The sequence below is a fragment of the Zootoca vivipara genome, chromosome 4, assembly GCF_965207765.1.
Source record: "Zootoca vivipara chromosome 4, rZooViv2.hap1.1, whole genome shotgun sequence".
In the NCBI taxonomy this organism is placed as follows: domain Eukaryota; kingdom Metazoa; phylum Chordata; class Lepidosauria; order Squamata; family Lacertidae; genus Zootoca; species Zootoca vivipara.
Genome location: NC_142587.1, coordinates 94,364,328 through 94,391,592, shown reverse-complemented (window position 1 = coordinate 94,391,592; position 27,265 = coordinate 94,364,328). Strand labels below are relative to the sequence as shown.

Below are 27,265 nucleotides of genomic sequence, written 5' to 3'. Positions count from 1 at the left end.
TTGTTTCTAGGTCTCGCTCTGCCCTCCCCAAAGTCGGGATATTTTTAAACCTATGTTTTGCTGTGCTAAAATGAAGCACTCTCTTCTCTCCAATTTGCCCCAGGGACTGAATGTTAAGTCTACTAAAGGGTTTCTGTGCATATATATATTCTCTCCCTCTCCCTCTCCTTTAAACTCATACAAACACTTGCAGAAGACTAGAGGAAACAACAATTATGCAACCTTTGGAGTTCAAGTTGCAGGTCCTTTCACTTGTAAGCAGGAAGCTGCTTTATTTTCAGTATATTACTGGTTTTCCCAGTAGTGATGTATGGAAGTGAGAGCTGGACCATGAATTCGGCTGATCGCCGAAGAATTGAATTGAATTGAATTATGGTGCTGGAGGAGACACTTGAGAGTCTCATGGACTGCAAGAAGATCAAACCTATCCATTCTCAAGGAAATCAGCCCTGAGTGCTCACTGGAAGGACAGATTGTGAAGCTGAGGCTCCAATACTTTGGCCACCTCATGAGAAGAGAAGACTCCCTGGAAAAGACCCTGATGTTGGGAAAGATTGAGGGCACAAGGAGAAGGGGACGACAGAGGACGAGAGTGTTCTCGAAGCTACGTTTCCGAGCACAGTTCAAAGTGTTGGTGCTGACCTTTAAAGCCCTAAATGGCCTCGGTCCAGTATACCTGAAGGAGCGTCTCCACCCCCATCGTTCTGCCCGGACACTGAGGTCCAGCACCGAGGGCCTTCTGGCAGTTCCCTCATTGCGAGAAGCCAAGTTGCAGGGAACCAGGCAGAGGGCCTTCTCGGTGGTGGCGCCCGCCCTGTGGAACACCCTCCCATCAGATGTCAAAGAGAAAAACAACTACCAGACTTTTAGAAGACATCTGAAGGCAGCCCTGTTTAGGGAGGCTTTTAATGTTTAATAGATCACCGTGTTTTATTTTTCTATTGGAAGCTGCCCAGAGTGTCTGGGGAAACCCAGCCAGATTGGTGGGGTATAAATAATAAATTATTATTATTATTATTATTATTATTATTATTACTACTACTAAAATGAGTTTGACCAAACTGCGGGAAGCAGTGGAAGAAAAGGAGTGCCTGGCGTGCTCTGGTCCATGGGGTCACAAAGAGTCGGACACGACTAAACAACAACAATATTACAATCTCTGCTTTTCTAGCTGGGAGCAAGGCCAGTGCTGGCTTTTGAGTTTCTCTTCAAATGAGAAGTTGAAGGCCATTTTAGAAACAAGGGACAAATCATTTCCACAAGTGCATATTAACTTGGAAGGCCAGGCAGTAGCCACAGAGGTGGGTGGAAACAGCTGCAGGAGCAGGGCTCCTTCAAGGATATTCCTGCTGCCTCCCCCCTTGGCTTTTCAGCTTTCTTTCAATCCCCCCCCCAAAAGATGCCTTTAGCCCTTTTACCTAGGAAGCTATTGGGAAACACAAGCATGCGGTATTCAAATGAGAAACTGAAAGCAAGAGTGAGTCTTTTGCTGTCTTCCTCCTATTGTTGTGGCCAGTGAGTGCAAGCGCTCTAGGACTTGGGCTGCGTGACACTTACTTCATTAAATCAGAGCTTTCGACAGGTTAGTGTGGGTTTGTCGTGCGAATGCTCCCTAAGCTCTTCCCAGGGCTGGAAAGGGGTTAGTTTAACCTCTGGTTTGCTAGTAAAAGTGAATTGCTGTGCCATGGAATGGTGCATGTCTTAAAAGTATGTCACCAACATGGAAAGGTTGGAAAGCTCTGATTTTAAATATTACTAAAATTAAAGTGGAAAACACACTAGATTCCTTACATCAAGGCTGTTGATGCAAATAAGCAATGCATGCCCCCTCCTACCGCACAGGAAACTCCCAAAGACCTAATGAATGTTTCTGACTACAGTAATGATGGTATGGTCTACATTTATTTATTTCATAAAATTGACAAACTGCTTGAGCGTAAGAAACCTCAAAGCAGTTTAACAAGAAGAATGAAACAGTAAAATGATTAGTAAAAATCTATTCAAACTTTAAAAATTAAAATTAAAACAAGCGATAAACTAAATAACACCTCAGAATTCTAACTATCTGGGTAGACTTGCCTGAACAAAAATATTTCCAGTAGGCTCTGAAAAAGAGTACAGTGAAGACATCATCATCATCATCATCATCATCATCAATTTATTCTTTATACCCCACCCATCTGGCTGGGTTTCCCCAGCCACTCTGGGCGGCTTCCAACAAAATATTAAAATACAATGATCTGTTAAACATTAAAAGCTTCCCTAAACATCTGCCTAATGTCAACAGGCAAGGAGTTCCAACGGGTAGGTGCTGCCACACCACAAGATAAATAAATTTAGCACAGTCACAAACAGAAGCAACTTCCACTTTATCATGATCCAAAATCTCTCTTAGCAGGTGTCTCAGGCAACTGCATATCCATCTGGGTTTCTCTATTTCTAATTCTGGTGCACAGCTATGGCAAAGCACGAGGCCTCGTGTTTCCCAGGGAAGCTCGGCTTGCCTCAGAAGCTGTGCAAATCGAAGGGGTGACCCGCCACCTCAGAACACCCACTTGCCAGGGGTGGGGGAAGGGGGCGGTCCGCCTCGAGTGTCATCACTGAGGGGGGTGACATTCGGCGTGCCGTCTGCCTGCAACTCCCAAGCCTACCCTGGATGTCTCACCCCCTGGGATGCTTGCCGTGGTCGGCACCCTCCTGGGACGCTCAACCCGCCCTCCTGGATGCTTGCCCCACCGGATGCTGGCTCCACCCCCATGGTCCTGCCCCCGTTGTGCACCACTCCAGGTCCCGGAGCAGCTAGCTCCGCCTCTGCCACTCGCCCAGCTTTGGGGAGATCCCATGTGTCTCCACAAATGATTTCCCCCCCATATACACAGTATCTCACCCTATTGGTTGCAGGGTTGAGGAAAAAAATTCTTGAAGGCACCTTCTATCATATGTGGTGGACATGTAAGATAGTAAAAGAATTTTGGGAGATTATATATAATGAATTAGGGGGAAAATGTTTAAAATAACTTTTTCTAAAAAACCCAAAGCCTTTTTTAAAGGAATTTTAGGTGCCGAAATCCCAACGGAACAGAAAAGACTATTTATGTATGCAACCACGGCTGCTCGGATGTTATTGGCCCAGAGGTGGAAAGATGATAAAGTCCCGACCAGAGAAGAATGGCAGATCAAGTGGATGGATTATGCTTAAATGGCAAAAATGTCCGGAAGACTCAAAAATCCGGAAGAACAAAATTGTAATAAAGGATGGGGGAAATTTAAAATTTAACTTATAAACCATTGTAAACAGTAAAAATTGTTAGTAGGATTGGAATAACACCTGTAGTTTAATGGTGAATTTTGGATGTAATGGAGATGCAAAAGGATGATTATAAAAGATGCAGGAGGAAATGACTAAAAATAGCGCTTTAGTTTTTGAACGTTTTGGAAGTTGAACGGGATTCCGGACTATATTCCGTTTGACTTCCAAGGTACAACTATATATATATATAGAGAGAGAGAGAGAGAGAGAATTCCTTATGTTTTGCAATGAAAGCCGTCCTTTGAATGAGGTAGGTCAAGTCACGGTGTTTTCATCCGCACCCACCCACTTCGAGAAAAACTCTGGTTAACAGTCAAAAAGTGTTAGCTTTTTAACAGCTTCGTACGCAGGGATGTGCTCAATTGCACACTCATGTATGCAAGCCCTTCGCTTTTACGGGTACGAGTTAAGAGCAAGTCTTGGGGAAAACTGCCGTTCTTAAGAAGCCCCATTGTTTGGGGGCCATAAAGATTTTATATCTGTGTGCCAAAATATACAAACAGTTCGGTACGCACCCCCTCTCCGAAAGAAACCCCCTGCACCCGCTAATTTATACTCTACGCTGCTAGGGCTTACATGGAAATACGAGCCAGCCAGTTCTATAATGTGAAACAGGAACAAAACATGCTTTGCTTACATTATCCGAGGGTCCAAGAACATTATACACCTAACAGAGAGCGCTCAGTCTTATATAAAGGGCAGAAACTCAAACCATACTGAACTCGGGTTTCCAGGTTCGCAGGGGCAGGTTCCTCCGGTAACAACTGCGGCTAACACTGCAGGCCTTGTCGCAAAGGTTGAATTCGGGTCTTTGGAGAAATGTAATAGCAACAACCCTCTCCGAAAATAAAAAAAATAAAAAAATGCATGTGAATTAAGTTTAAAATTATGTAAACCTTTCCTTGACCCTGAAGCTAAAGTAATTATGCCAGTCAATGAACCTTTTGTAGAAACGCTTAGATCAAGAGAAGTTACCTAGCTGAAATGCTGAGCAAATTGACAAGCTGTGGTTGAGAGGGAGTGGCCGTGAGGAAACGAGGCCTAGAGGAACAATGGACACACACTGGGTATATATATATGGGAAAAGAAGAAAAATAGAAGTAAATTTGATGCTACCCGTTCTCAATAGTGCATGAGACCAAAGGAAAAGAAACCTCCTTATGCAACAACTGACATGCTTTTGGTATGCTTGTGGTGCAAATAATAATAATTAATAATAACAACAACAACAACAACAACAACAACAACAACAATAAGCCTGATATTTTTCTAGAAAAAGAGGTGCCAGAACTCATCATGAACGCCTCCCTTATTGTCTTGTAATGGCAATGGCGCCCACCTGAGAGGTGCTGGAACTGAGTTCTGGTGAGTTCTGACCGAAAAAAGTCCTGATGATGATGATGATAATAATAATAATAATAATAATAATAATAATAATAATAATAAATATACACACATATCTTATGGGGTACACTTGTTTTTTCAGATTTAAAGGCAAACCTACCTAATCCACACTTTTTGAAACAGTACACAAACATCTTTTAAAATTCGTTCTCCCCCGAATTTTGCAACATAGTTCTCCAGCCAAATGATGGGCACAAAAACGCAGAGATAAAGTGCGTAAAATTGCACATCTTACTGAAAACAACATTAAGAATGCATTATATATGGGGAAATTGCTCCCCCCAACCCCCCCCCCACATTTCACTCTGATTTTGTAAATGTGAAGAATTGAACTGAAGATTGGAAAAATGAGAAACGGACAGATTCGCCTGTCACTAACACCAAAGTTGGTCTTGATACCACTCCACAAATCCCTGGTTTCCTAACCTTCCCAGAGCTCTTTGCTTGGAGCAAAGCCTAGACTTGCTGACTCAAGAGCCTTTTTGCGGTATAATAATCCATTTATCCTTCATCTAACTACTCGGAGCGAAGATCAACAGGATGCATGAAAGAATGCAAGTAAGAAGCATTGGGGCTTGGGAGGAAGGGGCTGGGAGATGGGATTTCTGGGTTTTGACAGAACTGCAGGATCACATAGAAGCATTAGTTTAGCTTACAACTGAGCAGGACTTTGGCTACCAGTCTACCTTGAGCGGAGACTCCTCTGGAAAGGAGAATAAGAGGGGCAGATGGCTGGCTGGTGATCTGGGACGTGAGGAAGCCAGTGTGGCGTCGTGGTTGGAGTGTTGGACTAGGGTTCAAATCCCCACTCAGCCATGACCTTGGACCAGTCACCGACTCTCAGCCTAACCTACCTCGCAGGGTTGCCATGGGGATGAAATGACAAAGGGGAGGAAGACGTACGCCACCCCAAGCTCCTTGGAGGAAAAGGTGGGATACAAATGCAATGAGATGAATCAAACCAAGGAAAGCGAAATGTTCAAGGATCATGAAGTTTCCTCATGGGGTAACTACAGAAGAATGGCTCCAGAAGAACCCCATGGAGACTCTGGGCAGGATCCAACAAACTCATTCTGTCAGCATCAAGATTTCCGCTTGCACATCCTAAGAAGAGCATGCTGAATCAGGCCAATGGCCCATCTAATCCAGCATTCTGTTCTCAGAATGCTGGGAAGCCTGCAAGCAGGACTCAAACACAAGAGCTGCCCTCTCCCCTCCTGTGATTTCCAGCAACTGGCCTTCAGAAGCATTGCTGTCTCTCAACTGTGGAAGCAGAGCTTAGCCGTCTCCTCTGTAAATTTGCCTAATCCTCTTTTAGAAAACAGGAGCACCGAAGTGCAAGAGCCAATTGGCTCACCTGGAAGACCTCTCTGACTTGATGCCACACCAACTTTTACCTGCAGAGGACATGCCCTTAGTTTGACATAATAAGGCCACTCTTCTTTCTTTCTTTAAAAATAAAATAAAATATTTTTGTCCTATCTTATATAGTCTTCCTCCCTGAGCTGCCTGGTTCTTCAAGCTTGACAGCAACAGCTGCGGGAAGGCTCCGTAGATGACTGGAGCCGGGCTCTCGGCTGTTCCTTGCCATCTCCAAACAGGTTTTTGGCCAACATCTGTCCCAGATGCGCTGACTCCAGCTCTCCCTTGACCTGCTATTTTGTTCTACTTAGACCAGATTGTCCCAAATAAATCACTGCTATCCGGCAGAGGTGAATCCGCCAGGCGCTTTGCCGAGGAGCATCTGTGTTAGAAAAACGCTGCCAAAGTCATTTACAAGGAGGTTAATTTATTACGGAGAGAGACCTTGGTCTTCCCAAGCTGTAATTTGTAAGGACAGGGGATGAAACGGGCTTATTGCAAGGAGAAACCTCCACTTTGTAGTTCCTTTCTTTTGTCCACTGCCAAGAGGCTAGCATTAGATGGTTGCAATAGCTTAGAAGTGGACTATAATGGGCCTCATTCCCAAGGTTCTCCTGACATGGAAAGAGACTCCTGGAAGGGCGGCTTTCGAGAAATGTGGAAGCTCTCAGTTTTGATCTTCCTGCATCGGAGCTGAATGTCCTGACCAAGAGGGGAGATGATGGTGGCTTACAAAATAATGCATGTGGGTAGAAAGCCACTGTCACGGTCCGGTCGGCGGGCGTCAGGACCAGAGGCAAGATGGTGGTGTAGAAGCAGGAACAGGTGCAGGGCTGAGGGTCCAGCAGCAGGCAGTTGCAGGGTCAAGGAGCAAGGTAGAGACGAAGATCCAAGGAGCAAGAAGCAAGGCGAAGGCTCAAGTAACAAGAAGCAAGGCGAAGGCAAAGCAAGGGTCCAAGGGTCGAGGATCCAGGAGTCGGCAAGGCAAGGGTCCTAGGAGCAAGGAGCAAGGCGAAGGCTCAAGGAACAAGGAGCAAGGCGAAGGTCCAAGGGTCGAGGATTCAGGCGTCGGCAAGGCAAGGGTCCAAGGAGCAAGGATCAAGACGTCGGCAAGGCAAGGGTCCATGGAGCAAGGATCAAGACGTCGGCAAGGCAAGGGTCCATGGAGCAAGGATCAAGACGTCGGCAAGGCAAGGGTTCACGGAGCAAGGATCAAGAGGCCAGATGCAACCAGGCAGGGATAGTGTTGCTGTGGCAAAGAGCTGAAGGGAAATGCTGGGCTTTTATCCCTCCCAGCTCCTGCCACCAGGTGCAGTGAGATCTCAAGTGCCTCACCTGGGTGACTACTCCTTGCCTCTCCAGCACAAGCTGAGGACTTCACCTGTGTGGCCACGCCTTGCTTCTCCAGCACAAGCTGAGGCATGCCCCAGTCCTGCAAAGCACTACAGGCCCCAGAGCCTGACTCCTGCCCATACTCCTGACAGCCAGTGGGTCAGGGCCATTGATCCTTTGTTGACCGTCTGCTTTGCATGCAGAATGTCACAGGTTCAATTCCTGGCATCTCAAAGTAGGGCTGGGAGATAGTCTGTCTCAAACCCTGGAGGAACTGCTGTCAGGTGGCATTGACAATACTGAGCTAGATGAGGCAATGGGTCTGGCTCAGTATAACTTGAAGTGCTTTGACGTCCCATCCTCGAGACGTCAAAGCGCAAAAAACACCTGACATCATGTCAATTGATGCTGCACTACGAAGTAGAGAGTCTTACCCCAGAGCCGGTCATGACTGGACCTAATGGTCAGGGGTCCCTTTACCTTTATGATGCAAAGAGCTGAGCTATTCCCCCTTCCCCAAAAAGTCAGTAATAAACCACTCTTCAAGCCCCTCTGTGCAAGGCAGCTTTCCACCACTTGGGCAGAGAAAACCATTGTGCCTCCGCGATTTCCCAAGTCTCTGCCTACATGTTTATATTTTTTTAAACACTAATGACTCAGCCATCATGCCTCTATAAGCCAAAACAAACTGAAGCGTTAAAAGAGGTGGGTGTTGACAAGCGCACACCCAAAAGTCTTGAAAGAACTCCCGATTTAGACATGCCCGCACCATGCTCCTTTGCTTCCTGCCCGTATTCTGGCTTGGCTCAAATGTGCACATCCCGTCCACATTTCTTCTAGTTTTTGAAAGCCGGTCACACGGAGACAAAATGTGTTTAACGGCTCCTGTATGAATCACAAGATCGCGGTTAAAATTAGGCATCTCGGAGCTTGCCTCTCACCCCGCAAACTTGCCCTCCTGGCCCAAATCTATCTATTCCATCTGCTTGGTGACCTGGAACATTGCACCCTAGTTAGTATATGCAGTGTCTCACTCAAAACCTTATATCCCTCTTCCTTGTTGCACCACAACCCCCCAGAAAAACCCCCAGAAAAGGAGGCTATGACTGCTGAGGAGATTTTAAAGTGTGCCCATAGTTCTTTCTAAAATATATGAAAATAAACAGCCTGCCTTTTAGCCCCACAAATGGGCTCTCAGTGTGGTTTTATTCTCTTACCTTTAATTATAGATTTAGCAAACTTTGTACACAGTACTGCTTGACAGTAATAAACCCTCAAAGAAGTTGATAAAAAAATACTGTGAAATCATCAACAAAGGACAGTTATAAGCAGGTATTTAGAAACTGATTAAAATCAAGCTGCAGATTAGAACGCATGTAACTTCTACACGTCTGGCTAGGCTTGTCTAAACAAAAGTTTCAAGACGGCCCCTGAAAGGGTACAGAATTGCAGCGTACAGCAAAGGTGCCTGCCTGATGTCAATAGGCAGGGAGTTCCAAAGTGTATGTGCTGCCACACTAAGATAACTATTTCTTACCGCCGTGTAACGGGAATTATCATACTTTTCTGTGTATTGGACAAAGTTTTTCGACTCACATTAAAAAACTGGAGTCGTCCAACACACGGATAGTGGCATGGGGGGGGGGAGCTGAGTGCCGCCAGCCAGCTCGCTGGTGGGAGCCATAGCTGCCAAGTCTCCCGTTTCCCCCGGGAAACCCACGTTTTTTCAGCTGTCCCCAGCCGAAAAAACGGATTTTTTTTGTTTTTCCCCGGTTTATTCTGGCGCGACGGCCATTTTGGAACTGGGCACAGCAGCATCAAAAGTCACTTCTGAGCATGCTCCGCCCAGTTCCAAAATGGCCGTCACGATACTTCCGGTATGCTAATTTCGGTCCGGTCCCTTATTTTTCAGAGAGGAACTTGGCAGGTATGGCGGGAGTGCAACTTCCCCAGATGCCGCTGCGTGCAGTGGGCGCTCCCTGGGTCATTTCCCGAGTGCAGCAGCATCGGGGGAGGTTGTGCTCCCAGGAGCACAACTTCCCCCGATTCCCTCAGCTGCGTGGGGGGAGAGGCTCAACAACTTTGGGCCATCTCCCCTCATTTTCCTAAAATTGAGTCCCCCCAAATAGGGGGGGGGCTTATACAAGGGGGCATCCTATAGACAGGAAAATACGGTATGTTGCACCTGTAACAGGGCATGAATGGGAGTAAGGCCAGTGCTTTTTATTTCAGGAGGTACTGAAGGGTTCGCAGTACGGCACTTCTTTTTGTCGTTGTTAAAAAGTGTGACACTTACTGCAACGATGTCGTGGTGAGCACCAACACCTATTTTTTGGGGCGGGTGGGGGAGAGCACTGGGTAAGGCAATTCTGCAAGGTTAAGGGCTTCATTTGCTAATAGCAACACCTTGGACTTGCCCCGACAGCCAACTAGAAAGCAGTGAAGAAGTCTGGGCAGTGGGCAGGGTCTAACTCTGGCCAGCAACCATACTGCAGCATTCTGCACTAAAGGCAGCTTCCGATCCAAGCACCCCACATTTACCCAGCGAGCACGCAAATACACCTTTCCTCATATGCGACCCTAGGAGCACATTGATGCCAATGATCCCCTCCATTACGACTGGGCTATGTTTCCTTCCAGCTGTGACAGTTGGACAACAGATGTTGGTGAATCCCAGGCTGATGCCTCGCAGGTGAGATGTCTCTCGGCAACAGGCGGGCGGAAAGTGCAAAATCCGCTTTGGTAGTTTATATATGGGTGAGATTCTCCATAGGTAAACACACAAGCAGACCAGATTGGGGGAGATCTAGCAAGTATGTAGAGCTTTTTCTCCGAGGCATATTTTTGGAAGCTGCCTCAAACTAGACAATTTGACTATCCGAGCGAGCAAGGTATATTCTGAGACTGGCTGTGACTCGGCAGGGTCTCGGGGCAGATAAAAAAATCTCCCCCATTGTTGGCTCAGCACTCAGTATAAGAGTGTGCTGCGACAGCAAAAAAAGGCTGATGCTATTCTACGCTGCATCAACAGAAGTATAGTGCCCAGGTCAATGTAAGAAATTGTACTGCTCTATTCTGCCTTGGACAGACCACAATTTGGAATACTGTGTCCATTTCTGGGCACCACTATTTAAGAAGGATGTTGAGAAGCTGAAAGGTGTGCAGAGGAGGGCAACCAAGATGCGGCTGGGGCAACCCAGTCAGATGGGTGGGGGTAATATAATAAAATTATATTTATTGTTGTAAGATGATCAAGGGTCTGGAAACCAAGCCTGATGAGGAACGGTTGAAGGAGGTCCGTATGTTTAGCCTGAAAAAGAGTAGATTGAGAGGAGACAGGATAGCCATCTTCAAATATCTCAAGGAGCAAACTTGTTTTCTCCTGCTTCCCCAAACCAATGGCTTCAACTTACAAGAAAGGAGACTCCAACTCAAAATCAGGAATAACTTCCCGATGGCAAGAGCTGTTCGACAGTGGAACGGTCTTCCTTGGGAGATTGTGGGCTCTCCTTCCTTGGAGGCTTTTCAGCAGAATTTGGATGGCCACCTGTCATGGATTCTTTGGAGGTCTTTAAGCGGAGGCTTGACAGCCACCTGTCAAGAATGCTTTGATGGTGTTTCCTGCTTGGCAGGGGGTTGGACTGGATGGCCCTTGTGGTCTCTTCCAACTCTATGATTCTATTCTATGAATCCTGCATTGCAGAGGGTTGTGCTAAATGACCCTTGGGGTCCATTCCAACTCTGCAACCCCACAATTCTCTGATAGGAGCACTGAGTCAGACCCATGGGTCCATCTAGCTCAGTAGTGCCAACACTGGCCGGCAGCTCCTCTCAAGGATTTCAGGCAAGGTTATCTCACAGCCCTACTTGGAGATGCTATTGGGGATTGGACCTAGGAGCTTCTGCATGCGAAGCAGACGTTCTACCACGGAGCTATGGCCCTTCTTGACCCAGAGGCCAGCTAGCTCTGCGACTGCATCGTAATGTGGATGTGAATATACTTCTGCAGTTGAAGTGGGAGTTTCACGGGTAGGGGATGTGGGACTAGATGGAAAATCTCCAGGAGCAACCTTGCAAAGTCCTCTGGAGGGGAAGATGCTGCACAGAGAGGTAAAAGCCCATCTCATTTCCAATTGTAAGCTGCAAGAGGATCACGGAATAAAAAACTGCATTCTGTAGGGTCAGATTACCACGTGGTAAATTAAAGTGCAATTATTTTCTGCACCACTTAACGATGAATAGGCTCGAGCACACACATACGTGTGTATGGGAAAATGTACGCGTTCCTGACAGTGAATACCTGTTCAAAGTTCTCACCCGAAAGCAGAATATTACAATTGCATTTCAAACTGTGATTAAGTAAACTTTCATGGTTTAAAAAAAAAAGTACATTGCAGCCTTAATGACTTTGCTTTAATAAGACCTAAACTTTTAATTAACCTGCCAAGACAAATTACAGCCAATAGCTCTCAGGTAACTACTGCAGACAGCTGAGACTCAGAGCCAAGGCCTCTTTGGGGAGAAGGATTAATGGAAAGCTCAGAACAACCCTTCGTTTTCGCAGTCCAGGAAGAAAAAAATTGGACCATTAAGTAATCATTGTGGTTAGGAGAATGCTAAGTGTTAATTTTTATGGGAGGGTCTGTGAATTACAACAAGATGGATTAGGGGCGAAGGAACATGGTTGGCCTGATTCCGTGAAATATAAAATAGCTGTTAATTATGGCCACCCTGTGTGGTTTTTATTGAGAGTCTCCTGATATTTAGTAGCTTTTTAAAAAATAAAAATAAAATAAAATAAAACCAGAACAAAACCAAATACTGACTGTTGAAAGAATGTCCGTCTCAGCTTTCAGCAGAGCAAAAAATAATCTAGACTACTTGGCGAGGCTTCGTAATGTAGCGGCTACGAGCTACGAGCTAAGAAATTCCTGGATCAAATCTCTCACCAGCCCTGAATTCGCTGGGTAGCCAGAGGCAAAATTCTCTGCCTAAACCTCACCCTGACCCAGCAGTATGAGCCAATTAATGCTGCCCTACCATGCAGAGTTGTTGTAAAGAGTGTGGAAATATACAACGCCCTTCAGGCAGGACTAAATCACGACCCAATTACTTACAGTGGTACCTCGGTTTGCGACCGCAACCCATTCCGTGGAGGCGGTCGCTCGCCGAAGCGGTCGCTCACCGAAGGCACGCTTCTGTGCATGCGCGAAGCGCTGATAGAGCGCTTCTGCGCATGTGCAAGCTGTGCAGATCGCGCCTGCGCATCCGACGCCGCGGAACCCGGATGTAAACACTTTCGGGTCTGCGGCGGTCGCTCGCCGAAGCGGTCGCAAACAGAGGTAGACGTAAACCGAGGTTTAACTGTACAGTATTGATTTATTGTTGTTTTTCTTGAGCTGCAGAAGCAAGTTTGGAAATGTGGCCGTCTTTTAAGATGAGGGCTGTATCCCACACGGGAGAAACTGTGGCTCCCTGCATCCCCACAAGTGTCTCACCTGTAACATGCTGAAGGGAGGTATACAAAGGCAAGCTCAGAGAAGAGTTTACCTAACTTCCTGCCACGGGCATCTGGATAGGACAGAGGTGAGTTGCGGCAAGAGATCAATGCAATGTGAACACACAAGGAAGGGGCTCTGGATTGGTTCTGCCAGCGCAAATGCACTGCGCTGACGATTTCCGTTCCCGGTGAAAGCCTGAGGAGCAAGGCCCATGGAGGGGTTTTGGGTAAGCATCACCCACGACCCCCTGATACTGGATTCCAAGTAGGTGCAGCGTGTGGAAATTGTTGAATTGAGAAGCAATGGTGGCTACAGCCTTGGGCGCCTTTTAAAGGAGGGCAGGTGCAGTGCTGGCTATCAGTCACCTCCAGGTTTAGAGGTGGTTGCACACCAATGGATACTGGCAGCTGTGAACAGCAGCAAGAAAGGCTACAGCCCTCGTGCCCCGGTTTGGTGGGCTTCCCAGAGGCATCTGGTTGGTCCTGGTGGATGCTGGATGAAACGGTCCTTTGGTGTGAATGGGGTGTGGGACCCTACAGAAAGGAATTGTCTAGCGCAGTGGTTCCCAACAGCTGGTCCGCGAGCTATGCCAGAGGGGTCCGCAAGATGCTATTAGAATAAAAAATATATTAAATATATTTCGTATAGAATCATAGAATCATAGAGTTGGAAGAGACCACAAGGGCCATCCAGTCCAACCCCCTGCCAAGCAGGAAACACCATCAAAGCATTCCTGACAGATGGCTGTCAAGCCTCTGCTTAAAGACCTCCAAAGAAGGAGACTCCACCACTCTCCTTGGCAGCAAATTCCACTGCCGAACAGCTCTTACTGTCAGGAAGTTCTTCCTAATGTTTAGGTGGAATTTTCTTTCTTGTAGTTTGAATCCGTTGCTCCGTGTCCGCTTCTCTGGAGCAGCAGAAAACAACCTTTCTCCCTCCTCTATATGACATCCTTTTATATATTTGAACATGGTTATCATATCACCCCTTAACCTTCTCTTCTCCAGGCTAAACATACCCAGCTCCCTAAGCCGTTCCTCATAAGGCATCGTTTCCAGGCCTTTGACCATTTTGGTTGCCCTCTTCTGGACATGTTCCAGCTTATCAGTATCCTTCTTGAACTGTGGTGCCCAGAACTGGACACAGTACTCCAGGTGAGGTCTGACCAGAGCAGAATACAGTGGTACTATTACTTCCCTTGATCTAGATGCTATACTCCTATTGATGCAGCCCAGAATTGCATTGGCTTTTTTAGCTGCTGCATCACACTGCTGACTCATGTCAAGTTTGAGGTCTACCAAGACTCCTAGATCCTTTTCACATGTACTGCTCTCAAGCCAGGTGTCTCCCATGATAACAGATTTTTTGTTTTGGCCGCTTCCTGCATGAGCAGAGTCTAGCGCAGAGTCTGTTTTGCAAAGAGGCAGTGCGCGCATTCTACTAACGCTCACCTCCCCAAGATGCTTTGCGCGCGTTGGCTTCATTTGTGCGCTACTGCGCAGGTACCCTGTCTTCTCCATTCCCCTCCCTCCTCCCTGGTGCGCGCTGCCTCTTTGCAAAACAGTAGTGTTTGTAAACAAAGCAAGCATTTTCTTCCATGTGTTTCATGAAAAACAAATATAGGAATCGGCTCGACATGCGGTCGGATTTCAGAGTGAAAGTTTCACGTTTGGAACCTAATATTTCAGAAATAATGGACTCAAAGGACAGATTTAACTCATCTCATTAAGAACTGAAAATTAGAACTAACTGTATACTGATGCAGTACTCTGTTGTAACTGTAAAAAACGTATAACTATAAAATATAAAAAGACTCTTAATTTGGCTCTCACTTTTTAATTTTAGGATTAGGAATTAATGGGGGTCCTTGTCACAATAGCGGCTCGATGAGGGGTCCTCGAGAAAATATTGTTGGGAACCCCTGGTCTAGCGAAAATCTAACCAGCCTGCCAGTACAACCACCAGACTTAACATGGACACTGGTACCAGAGCCTGCAATAAACCCAGATGCCAACTTTGCTGCCACATACACCCGGACAACAACATTCCTGGCCCCAACAACATCCAACATACCATCTCAGGACTATTTAATTGCTCATCTTCTAACATTGTGTATGCCATCAAATGCCAACAGTGCCCTTCAGCTCTCTATATTGGACAAACAGGCCAAACCCTACGCCAAAGGATAAATGGACATAAATCTGACATCAGGAACCACAAGACAGAGAAACCAGTAGGAGAACACTTCAATCTCCCAGGACATTCTATACAAGATCTTAAAGCAGCTGTTTTATTACAGAAAAATTTCAGGAACAGACTGGAAAGAGAAGTTGCTGAATTGGAACTCATTACCAAGCTTAAAACCATGGAGCCACCTGGGATGAACAAAGACATTGGATTCTTATCTCATTGTGCATGATCTAGCTTTCTTTAGCGCCTCAGCCCTTGCTTTTCCCGCCGCAGGACCAATTGCAGTCATCAGCAGTCGTTAACAGCCATCTACAGGTTTACCACTCCCATCAGCCCATCACCCATTCCCACCCACCCCACCCTCTGTATATACATAAGGGTCTGACTTCTGTTTCAAGTGTATCTGAAGAAGTGTGCATGCACACGAAAGCTCATACCAACATAAAAACTTAGTTGGTCTTTAAGGTGCTACTGAAGGAATTTTTTTATTCAGCCTGCCAGTGGTTAGAATGCTGAGACACCAGGGATTACACCCCGACTCAGCCATGAAGCTCACTGGCTGGCCTTGGACCAGTCACCACCTCTCTGGAAAGTGGGAGAGGGTTATTGTTTGGTTTTCTTTGGTTTTAACTATGTATTCATCCTTTTATCTTGTATTTTTATCTTGCGAACGGCCCTGAGATCTTTTAGCGTAAGAACAACAAAACAACAACACTTGGCCTCTTCCAAAGTAGAAACGGCTCAGGACTGCAATACCTCAAGGACTGCTTCTTTCCATATGAACCTACCCGGACCCTGAGATCACCTCCTGAGGCCCTTCTTCGTGTGCCTCCTCTGTGTGAGGTCTGGAGGGTGACAACACGAGAACAGGGCCTTCTCTGCAGTGGCTCCCCGTCTGTGGAATGCTCTCCCCAGGGAAGTTCACCTGGCGCCTTCATTATACAGGGCAGTATATTATTATTATTAATAGAAATTGGGGTCAATGGAAGATGTTGCCCAAGCGGTGCCCACAGGAGACAGGTGTGCTAGCCGGTACTTCCAGTGTTGCTCACGGAAGGCCTCAGTAATTCTCCCTTTAATAATCCACAATGCACAGGGAACTCTCCTCACTTCGTTCCTGCCTGCACTTGCTCAGCTTCTGCCGTGTTCCATGTGCTCCTGTAAATGTGTCCCCATGTCACTGGGTGCTTCATTCGGCTTCCCGTCTCCCTTCTGTTCTGAATACAGGAGATGCATGAAGACTTTCTCTCTGCGAATGAGTGTGGCTGACGGAGGCTGAATTCCACACACACCCTAGTGGGGTGAGGGGCATAGCTGCCAAGTCTCCCGTATTCCCCGGGAAACCCCCTGAAATATACTCGGAGTCGAGAGTGAATTTCATGCTCTTTATTCAGCTCATATTCATCAAGGAGAAGAAGAGAAGACGAAAGGCTCTTTTCCCAAAACCATCTGCTTATATACATTATTTACACAATGGGCCTTGCGTGATTGGCTACTTCAGGGCTACACCTGTGGGCCAATTATATTGTGGATTGACTTCTGCCTGCAGCCTGATTGGCTGCTCCTACAGGCCAATCAGGTAGCAGATTCACTTCTGCCAGCCGCCTGATTGGCTGCTCCAGCAGGCCAATCAGGTTGCGGATTCACTTCCACCTGGAGTTGGATTGGGTAGCTCCCGCTGATTCTGAATCCTATTGTTCTAGGATTCAGCTCAGTACATAACACCCCTCCCCTCTAAGTTCCAGTCCTGCCCGGGAAGTTGCATTCGTAGTCCCCAAGGTCTGCTGGCCGCCTCTGTGTGCGTTGTGGCCTGGGGTGTTCCTTGGTCAGGGGTTCTGGTTCTGGCTCGTGTTCCGAGGCTGCTGGCTGTGCCGGGGCTGTCTGGTCTGGCGCCACTGAACCACTAGGTTGTGACTAGGTTCCGGTGTCCTTCCAGCCTCAGGGTGCCCCTCTGTGCCTACTGCTTCTGCTTCCCCTGCCCACCCCTCTCGCTCTACAGGCCTCACTGCCCTGCTGTCCCCTTGGGACCCCTCTGTCCCGCTCTCCTCCCGGGTTCCTCCTGGGAATCGTCGCCGTAGCTGGTCGCAGTGGCGGCGCCAACATTGCCCCCCTTCCGTTAGTACCTCGTACGACACGGGACCGGTCACCTTGGTGACTGTGGCAGGTACCCATGCTGGGCCTGCCCCAAAATTCTTTGCATACACTGGGTCCTGGGCCACAAATGTCCGGGGGTTCCTGCCATTCCCCACCACTACCTCATCCTGAGCTCTGTCAGGGTGAAGTCGGTCCAGTCTAGTTGCAAGGCGCCGGCCCATGAGTAGTTCAGCTGGGCTCCGGCCCGTCGTTGTGCTTGGGGTGTTGTGCTGTGCTAGAAGAAATGCGGCAAGGCGGTATTCCCAGTCCCCTTGTGTTATGCGGCGGAGGCTGTCCTTGGTGGTCCGCACCATGCGCTCCGCTTGGCCATTGGTGGCAGGGTGGAATGGTGCTGAGCGGATGTGGCGGATGGCGTTCTGCGCTGTGAAGGTCTGGAACTCCTCTGACGTGAATGCGGTTCCATTGTCCGAGACGAGGGTGTCAGGGAGCCCGTGGGTTGCAAACAGCTTACGTAGTACCCGGATGGCTGCCGCCGTAGAAGTGGACGGTACCAGTGCGACCTCCAGCCATTTGGTGTAGGAATCCACCACTATGAAGAATGTTTTTCCCTGGAAGGGGCCAGCGAAGTCCACGTGCAAGCGTGACCATGGATGTCGGGCGGACTCCCAGGGCTGGACTGGGGCCCTTGGGGGATCCGGGCGGGATTCTTGGCAGGTCTGGCAGTGTTGGACCCAGGCCTCTATCTCTCTGTCAATCCCCGGCCACCACACATAACTCCTGGCAAGGGCCTTCATCCTCACTACCCCTGGGTGTGTCTCGTGTAGGGCTGTGAGGACCCTTTTGCGGAGGGGCTGGGGAACAACAACCCTGCTTCCCCATAACAGGCACCCCTTGTGGGCCGACAGTTCATGTTTGCGGTTTGTGTAGCCAGCGAGTTCTGGCCCGGGGCTGCTGCTGGGCCATCCTCGCCACACCCAGTCCAGGACCCGGGAGATGACCCTATCTTTTGTGGAATGGTGCGCAACTTCTTGTGCCTGAATGGGTCGGTCGGGAAGCAGCTCCAGGGTCATAACCTCTTGCGCAGGCGCTGGGTCGGGGCCTGTTTCTGGTAGTGGTAGCCTGCTGAGTGCGTCTGCGTGGCCCATCGCCTTCCCAGGGCGGTGGATTAGTGCATACTGGTAGCCGGCAAGGAAAATTGACCACCTGAGGACACGTGGAGACAACACTTGGGGGGTCTGCTTCTCGGGGGCAAACAGGCCAAGCAACGGCTTGTGGTCAGTCACTATGGTAAAGGGCCGCCCGTACAAGAAATCATGGAATTTTTTTACGCCCTTCACGATTGCCAGACCCTCCTTGTCAATCTGTGAGTAGTTTCGTTCAGCTGCAGCAAGCGTCTGGGAGAAGTATGCCACCGGCACCTCTCTTCCATCCGGGAGTTGGTGTCCCAGGACAGCGCCGATGCCATAGGGAGAGGCGTCGCATGCCAGCACCACTGGCAGCCTCTCGTCGAAGTGTGCCAAGACCGAGTTCGAGACGAGCAAGTCCTTGACTGCCTGGAATGCGGCCCTTTGTCGCTGGCCCCACACCCAAGGGGCCCTTTTATCTAGGAGTCTGTGTAGGGGCTCCGCTACCGCTGCCTTATGGGGAAGGAAGGCATGGTAAAAGTTCAATAGTCCCAAGAATGACTGAAGTTCGGGCTTGCTCTTGGGTGCTGGGGCCTCACAAATGGCCCGTACCTTGTCACCGGTTGGATGGACCCCTTCTGCGTCCACCTTAAATCCCAGAAAGTCCACCTGCGGCACTCCCAGTAAACACTTTTCCCGCTTCACCTTGAGGCCCGCCGTCTGGAAACGGTGCAGGACGGAGCGGAGGCGGTCCTCAAATTCCTCTGGTGTGGGCCCGGCGATCAGTACATCATCGAAGAAGGGGGTGACGCCAGGAATCCCTTTAAGGAGAGAGTCCATTAGATTCTGGAATATGCCTGGTGCCACGCTAACGCCAAATTGCAGCCGCTTTACTCTGAATGCCCCTCTGTGCGTCACAATCGTCTGAGCCTCTGCTGTGGCTTCGTCCACAGGCAACTGTTGATACGCTTGGGCCAAGTCCAGTTTGCCAAAGATTTTTGACCCAGCCAGGGTGGCGAGGACATGGCTGACCACTGGCACTGGGTATGCATGGGCCGTGAGAGCCTTGTTTATGGTGCATTTGTAGTCTGCACAGATGCGGACCGAACCGTTAGGCTTGACGGGTGTGACAATTGGAGTTTCCCAGGGGGCGTTGGGCACCGGCTACAGCACTCCTTGCTCCACGAGCCGGTCCAATTCCTCGTCTATGCGGGGTTTCAGGGCGAACGGGACCCGGCGGGCCTTGTGCCTGATGGGTCGTACAGCGGGGTCTAGCTGTAGGGCAATGGGGGGTCCTGTATATCGTCCCAATGCCCCATCGAAAACCCCTGGAAACTCTTTGCATATGGCGTCCACGTCCACTTGTAAGCTAGTGCGGTTCACCCCGGTAACGGCTAGCCCCAGAGGTCCAAACCATGCCAGTCCCAGTAAGCTAACGTAGGGGCCCTTAACTACCAGCAAGTCCAATTGTTGCTTTCGCCCTCGATATTGCACCCTGAAGGTCCCCACCCCCATTGTAGGGACCTTACGTTTCTGGAAGTCCCGGAGGGTGAATGGGGCCGGCCTTAGTTTGGGACCCCCATTAGGGCACAGTTCCCTTAATGTTCGGGCCGAGATTATGGATAGAGTTGAACCCGTGTCCAGCTCCATGCGGCATGGGGCTCCCTCTATCTGTACCTCTATATAAATTTTCTCTGTGCTGGGATGGGGCAACTGGAATACCTGGTAGTCCGTGATCTCCGTCGAGTTGCCTTGGTGCATGGTGCCGTGTGCCCTGGGGCTCCTGGGTCGGTCATCTGATGCTTGTCGACGGGTGAGTCGAGCCCGACACACCCGGGCGATGTGTCCCAATTTTCTGCACTGCCTGCACTCTGCGTTGCGGAAACGACAGGTCCTCCTCTCGTGGTTCTCCCCGCAGCTTGCACAGTTCCCTCCTTCTCGTCGAGGCTGCTGTGGTGTGTGTGCTGCTTGAGTGCGCCGCTGTACTCGGTGTACTTCCTCCCTGTCAGATTCGGATTCGTCGGTGAGGTCTTCGTGGTAGACCCTCGGTTGGGATGGCGGGGCCGGTCGTGCCTCTTGCGTTGACCTCTCGGCGGCTTCGGTTGCCAGGGCTTCCTCCAGAGCAATCTGGAACGTGAGGTCTTTTTTGGCGTAGAGGCGTCGTTGCAACATCTCGTCCCTCAGGCCACCGACGAGGCGGTCACGAAGCATGTTCTCCAACTCTGAGAAGTTGCATAACCGGGCGGCTTGGCGGAGGGAGGTCACAAACCCAGTTATGGTTTTCCCCGGGGCTTGCCGCTTTGCGTAGAAGGCATTTCGGCAAGCTACCACCGAGGGCTGTGGTGAAAAGTGCTCCTTCAGCCGTTCCATTATTGTTTTGTAAGAGATGGTAGCGACATCTCTAGGTGCAAGGAGAGCCCGGGCGATTTCAAACGTCTCCTCTCCACAGACGCTGAAGAATGTCGCCCTCTTCATGGCATCGTTGGTGACTTCTTTCGCTTGCAGGAGGAAGTTGAAACGGGCGGCGTACCCTTCCCAGTCTCCTGATGCTGGTTTGAATGGCAAGAAGCTGCTGTCGGTTGCCATTCTGGGTTCCTTGGGTACTGGAGCTGAAGCCTGGATGCACGGTGCGATGCAGCGGTGCAGCAGGTGGCGGTGCTGCGGTGCAGTGCGTGGTGGCGGTCAGCTCAGCAGGATCCCACCTTCGTCGCCAGTGAAATATACTCGGAGTCGAGAGTGAATTTCATGCTCTTTATTCAGCTCATATTCATCAAGGAGAAGAAGAGAAGACGAAAGGCTCTTTTCCCAAAACCATCTGCTTATATACATTATTTACACAATGGGCCTTGCGTGATTGGCTACTTCAGGGCTACACCTGTGGGCCAATTATATTGTGGATTGACTTCTGCCTGCAGCCTGATTGGCTGCTCCTACAGGCCAATCAGGTAGCAGATTCACTTCTGCCAGCCGCCTGATTGGCTGCTCCAGCAGGCCAATCAGGTTGCGGATTCACTTCCACCTGGAGTTGGATTGGGTAGCTCCCGCTGATTCTGAATCCTATTGTTCTAGGATTCAGCTCAGTACATAACACCCCCGTTTCCCAGCTGTTCCCAGCTGAAAAAACGGATTTTTTTGTTTCCCCCTGGTTTATTCTGGTGCGGCGGCCATTTTGGAACTGGGCGGAGCATGCTCAGAAGCGACTTTTGATGCTGCTTTGCCCAGTTCCAAAATGGCTGCAGTGCGTCTTCTGGTGCAGTGGCCATTTTGGAACAGGGCAGAGCAGCATCAAAAGTCACTTCTGAGCATGCTCCGCCCAGTTCCAAAATGGCGGCAGCACTACTTCCGGTCCAGTCCCTTATTTCTCAGGCCGGAACTTGGCAGGTATGGTGAGGGGACCGCTTGCAACCATTTTGTGGGCTTGCCTTTTTACTGCTCTGCTCAACCTGGCAGCCATTTTGTGCTACGCCAAGAGCCCCACAGGAGCCAATTTGGCAATTGCCTTAAATTTCCAAACACGTGAGCGCCGGCCTCAGAAAGGTTGCCTGGTCTGCGGCATTCCTGCGACTGAGAAAATATGAGCACCTGAGCAAGTTTGGGTCACGGTAGCATCCCTGCGAGAAATATTGTTTGATTGGGTTTGGTGTGGCGGAAGACAGGAAGATGGCAGCCCCGGTACTAACGCTGGCTGGAAAAAACGAAAAAGCATACATTTCCAAAAATTAAGTTCTTACCAACAGCCGTGGTGAGAAACGAGACCACCTCAGACTCCTTCCCGTCGTTGTAAAAGGCGAGGTGCCACATCCCTGAATCCAAATACTGAATAAATCCCGTCTCGTGGCTGGCTAAGGGCACAAAGCCCTTTTGCTGCCGCTGAGGGCCTTCCAGACTTCGGGCCTCCTGAGTTAGCAGTCTCCTCCCATCCAGAAGCTCCACAAAGTCGAACTGGAACACAAGGAAACGAGGTGAAAAAGGGCAATTTCAGGAACCTTACCCAAGTCTTCCGATGTTTTTTGGGATGCAGCCTGGTGAAATCGGCATCTATATCTAGGTTACAGGTGCGCCGCAGAATTTCATTAACAGGAAATACATCTATTTTTCATTTGTCATACTGTTATTTCCTTGGGGGGGGGGAAGTATGTGAAAACAATTACATGCAGGGCTCCCCCCCCCCGGTTCTGGCACCTCTCAATTGAAATTTGGGTTCGGAGGCTAATAAAAAAACAAGGCACCTCTCAAATACTTAAAGGGCAGGAAGCAAAAAAGTGGGTCAGTGAAATCTTGTCTCCTCAGAAGACCTACTGTGTTTAAGGGTAAGAGAACATAAGACCAGGCATCCCCAAACTTCGGCCCTCCAGATGTTTTGGACTACAATTCCCATCATCCCTAACTACTGGTCCTGGGGGGTCAGTCTGGATGATATCTGTGGGTCCCTTCAGATGTCAAGGAGATAAAGAAATATACAACTTTTCGAAGACATCTGATGGCAGCGCTGTATCAGGAGGTATTTTTTTTAAAGAAATTGATGCTTTATTAGAGGCATTCCCAAACTTTGGCCCTCCAGATGTTTTGGACTACAATTCCCATCATCCCTAACTACTGGTCCTCTTAGCTAGGGAACATGGGAGTTGTAGGCCAAAACATCTGGAGGGCCGCAGTTTGGGGGTGCCTGCATAAGACTATACAGTGGTACCTCGCAAGGTGAATTCCCTGCAAGACGAATTTTTCGCAAGACGAATGCGTCTTGCGATCTGATGGTGACTCGCAAGACGAATTCGTTTTGCAAAAAAAAAAATCATCTTGCGAATCGCGGTTTCCCATAGGAATGCATTGAAATTTAATTAATGCGTTCCTATGGGCAAAAAAACAAAGAAATTTCAATGCATTACTATGGGAAACCGCGATTCACAAGGCGAATTTTTCGCAAAACGAATTGACTCGCGGAATGACTTAAATTCATCTTGCGAGGTACCACTGCACTCAAAAGGACTTCCTCTTCTGATACGAGCAATTGTGTTTTTTTTTAAAAAAAAGATCAGCAGGAAGAGAGCTAAAAACAACATGAGAGCAGATAAATTTAAAAACTGTACCAAGTGGACACCCATGGCAGAGACCTGTTCATCCAGCAGGGAGGAAGTTTGTTGGGGGGGGGATGTCTTCAGTTGTTCCAATTTAATTGCATTTTTAATAATATGACCTCCCATCCTGGTAGGTTAGAGGGCTCTGAGCTGCATATATTACCCGAGCTCAACCTATACCCTCAGGTGACAGCATTCTTCTTACCTGTGTGTGTGAAGGGGGGAGGCCTTTCCTGCCATAAATCCCAACCAGGGCAGACTTCCCTAATGAAACGTTGAACTTCAGGTGTACCGGGTGGTCAATGAACACCTGAGATCTCCAAAAGATACCGGGAGGGATCTTCTGCATGGCTCGCCTGCCAACATCAATCTCCCCGGTGTCTATAAAACTGTCTTCCGGAAAGAAACTACTGGGCTTCCCTGCTGAGATACAGGAAAAGAAAAGAAAAGATTGGATTAGGTTGTGAGAATGCTGCCGCCGACCATCGCTTCCGCGGCAGCCTATGGCGATGGCTCCTGGGAATGAACATGCTCCTGCCTGCATTGTTAACCCCCCCTGTATTTTATTATCAAAAGCCACAAAGCCAGAGGGTGTTTGCACCTTGCAAGTAAGTGCAATGGGGCAGGTGTAGGGTCAGGGTCATCATCAACCCTAGAGATTCCTGCTCGAAGGAAACATCTGAGAACATTCAAAGGAAGGGAAAATTTGGGTAAGACTTGTGGAATTTCTGTGGAGGACCCCTGAATACTGCAGTCCTTTGCCTGCTGGGCTGGTTTTCTGCTTGTGGAAAGTTTATTATTTGTGGACAGCTTTCAAAATCGCGATCCTGGCCCCCCCCATCGGCAGTCTGAAGTGGCACAGTCCATTGAATTGCAGAGCTGTGTCGCCCTTTCTCAGAAGGTTCCACGTATCCTGAATGGGGGAGGTGGGGGGAGAGGAAATAAATTTTAAAAAATGAAAAGCTGGCCTGAAATGATTCCCTGTCTATTAATGTTGTTGGGTTGTGTATGTCTGTGTTACAGGGGAAAGAAATATAGCACTCAATAGTAACTTGGGTCTTTAATTTGTGTGCAATTTGTTTACTTTTTTTTTTGTCTTCGAGCACCTAAAAGCTGGCTTGTATGCAGGTCTATGGAGCAGGAAGCTTCTACAAACAATTGAGGGTTGGATTTGGCCTGGGAGGAGGTCTGAAGGTGGGGGGGGGGCAGGGAAAATGATGCATATTAATGTCTGCTGGGACCTGTGTGGTACGGAGAAATTTTGACTAAGAATCCAAATCGAACTCAGCCCATCCTCTGACCTGCAGATATTAACAGCTGCCTATACTTGCTATTCCCTGCCGGCCCCACCTGCCACAGGGGTATAAGAGTGTATTATTGCGCACGACTTCTTCTTTCTTTTGCAAGGGGGTAAAAGCCACATGTAACTACAACCTCAGCTTCAGCCCAACCTGTAGTAGGAGCCTAATCCCTCTGAACAGCACCGCCGGGTTGTTGTAAACCACCCAGAGCCTGTTCTGCAGTATTCGGCCTGAATAAGGGTAGGGTTGTCATAAGCCGTGCTGTCTTCTGCGCATTTCTCTTGGGGGAAACGCGAGACAGAACTGCCCACTCTCCTCCTTGTTTCTTTCTCTCTCAGCTAGACTCTCCTTCCACCTGACCAGAGGCACTTTGAAACACCCCAGTCTGCCCAGTTACACCCCTCCCCCTTTCACCAGACACTTCCAGTGAGCTCGCCGATTCAATTTTCTTTTCCGATTAAAATTTGTGAGGTTTTCCTCCTCGCCCCTTTAGAAAAAAAGGCCACTTTGCAGATCCTCCCCCTGGTCAAATGGCCCACTCGATTTCCCTCTTGGCAAACAGGGGAGGTAGAATTTCAAGAGGCCACTTGCACAGAGCACTACGCTAAACGGGAAAATAAAATAAAGTAAATGGAGCTCTCAGGAAGATAAACTAAACTAATCATCGGAACTCACGCCACGTTTGTGGGGATCTCGGTCTTCTTTCCTTTGTTGAGGTGGGGGGAAGAGTAAGCATCGTTCTGGGAAAAAGGAATTAAAATACCTCCTCCATCCACCACCTTTTTACATAGCCGAATTCCCTGACAATGCATGTTTAGTGGCAAGATCATGATTGGTAGCACATTCTTGCAGCCATAAAATAAAATAGGTTTTTTTTACTATTCTAGACAGTAAAAGTCTACTTAGAACGTTAAGTGATTCCATCTGTTATCAAGTCAGCCTAAACTCCCCCTGTGGACACATCAGGCTGGATGTGACTTCATTTTAAACAACTGTGTGGCGTTGCCGTACGTGTGGAAATGCAGCTGGCAGGTGTGATTTTCAGATTTGTAGTTGTGGCTTGACTGAGGATACGGGCAACGGGCTAGTCACTTGGAGGTTCCTCCTTCCCACCCACCTGAAGTAAAACTAGGGGAACATTCCACTCTTAGCTCCCCCAAAAGGTTGCTATTTCAAATACTTCAGAATACAAAAGCCTTCATCCACAGAGGAGTTTGTTCCCTGTGTGTCTGAGTCTCTGTTCTGCCTGTGCCTCCTCAATCAAATCAAGCCCATAATATGAATTAATTCAGAGCACGTGCACCCGCCTCAACTTGAGCACCATAGAAACAGGATTGCAAAGCTGGAAGGGACCCCGAGGGTCATCTAGCCGAACCCAACGTGGGGCTTGAACCCACAACACTGAGATTAAGAGTCCCATGGTCTCTCTCTCTCTCCTCTTGTCTATTTTTGTTGGCTGAGTTTTTGAGGCTCCAGGACAGGGTAAATGCAGGGTTCTTCCTACCACTTGATTGCTTGCACCCCTTGGTTTATTTGGCATCTAGCAGGAGATAGAGGATTGCTGGATAGAGGAAGCAATCAATACAAGAAGGGGTGGTTTCAGCTGCCCTGATGGAGGCGAGCAGGCGATAACTCCCAAAGAAACTCTCTCCGGGTAGTCACAAGTAGTCTTCCCTTTGGGGGCAAGATGCCAGGGCGAGCAGTGGCTATGCAACTCTTCAACGGCACCAGCTGTCTGGATACTTTTCAATATGCTTTCTCTTTTGGCAATGGACCAAATGGTCTGGTTTGCGGAAGGTAGCTGTGGTTTAGCCATCAGGACCATGGAAACAAGCTGTAGCTTCTGGTTAAGTTTGGAAACTTGTGATTAATTGCAAACTCAGCCTCAGACCAGCATGCTATGCCAAAGCTTGACTTCATTCAGCATGCAGCAAATTGAACCACAGAGTAAGAATGTAACTGTGAGCTCTACTCCACATTTGTGCAGTTCTGCTAGACCAGGCATCCCCAAACTTCAGCCCTCCAGATGTTTTGGCCTACAATTCCCATCATCCCTGACCACTGGTCCTGTTAGCTAGGGATCATGGGAGTTGTAGGCCAAAACATCTGGAGGGCCGCAGTTTGGGGATGCCTGTGCTAGACCATGGTTTACCTTAGCATGATGTATGAACCAGGCCATTGTCCTTGGATGGGGAAGTGTAACTGTGCTAATTCTTCTGGACTTTTACATAGCTTCCCCCCCCCCCAAATAGCTGACCATAAAATCCTCCTGTCTGAGTTTGGGGAGCACATCAGTCCAGGTTTCCATTTCTACCAGGATGACGAATTCCAGAAAATACTTCAACCAATTATAATATAATTTCACAGAATACCTTACAGCAGTGCTAAAGGTAAAGGTAAAGGGACCCCTGACCATTAGGTCCAGTCGTGACCGACTCTGGGGTTGCGGCGCTCATCTCGCATTATTGGCCAAGAGAGCCGGCGTATAGCTTCCAGGTCATGTGGCCAGCATGACAAAGCCACTTCTGGCAAACCAGAGCAGTGCATGGAAATGCCATTTACCTTCCGACCG

At 48.7% G+C, this 27,265-nt stretch overlaps 1 protein-coding gene across 5 annotated transcripts in view; it reads right to left on the bottom strand.

Moving 5' to 3' along the window:
- The window catches only part of TENM4 (teneurin transmembrane protein 4), a 632,564-nt gene that overhangs the window by 157,487 nt on the left and 447,812 nt on the right, over nucleotides 1-27,265 (bottom strand). For 3 of the 5 annotated variants that reach the window (XM_088668429.1, XM_088668426.1, XM_088668428.1), the window contains 2 exons: nucleotides 23,598-23,815; nucleotides 22,049-22,259 (listed from right to left, as the gene is read on the bottom strand). In XM_088668429.1, coding sequence (XP_088524555.1) covers nucleotides 22,049-22,259; nucleotides 23,598-23,815 — 429 coding nt within the window. The remainder of the gene's footprint in view (nucleotides 1-22,048; nucleotides 22,260-23,597; nucleotides 23,816-27,265) is intronic. The other 2 variants (XM_088668427.1, XM_088668430.1) reach the window with 1 other exon arrangement.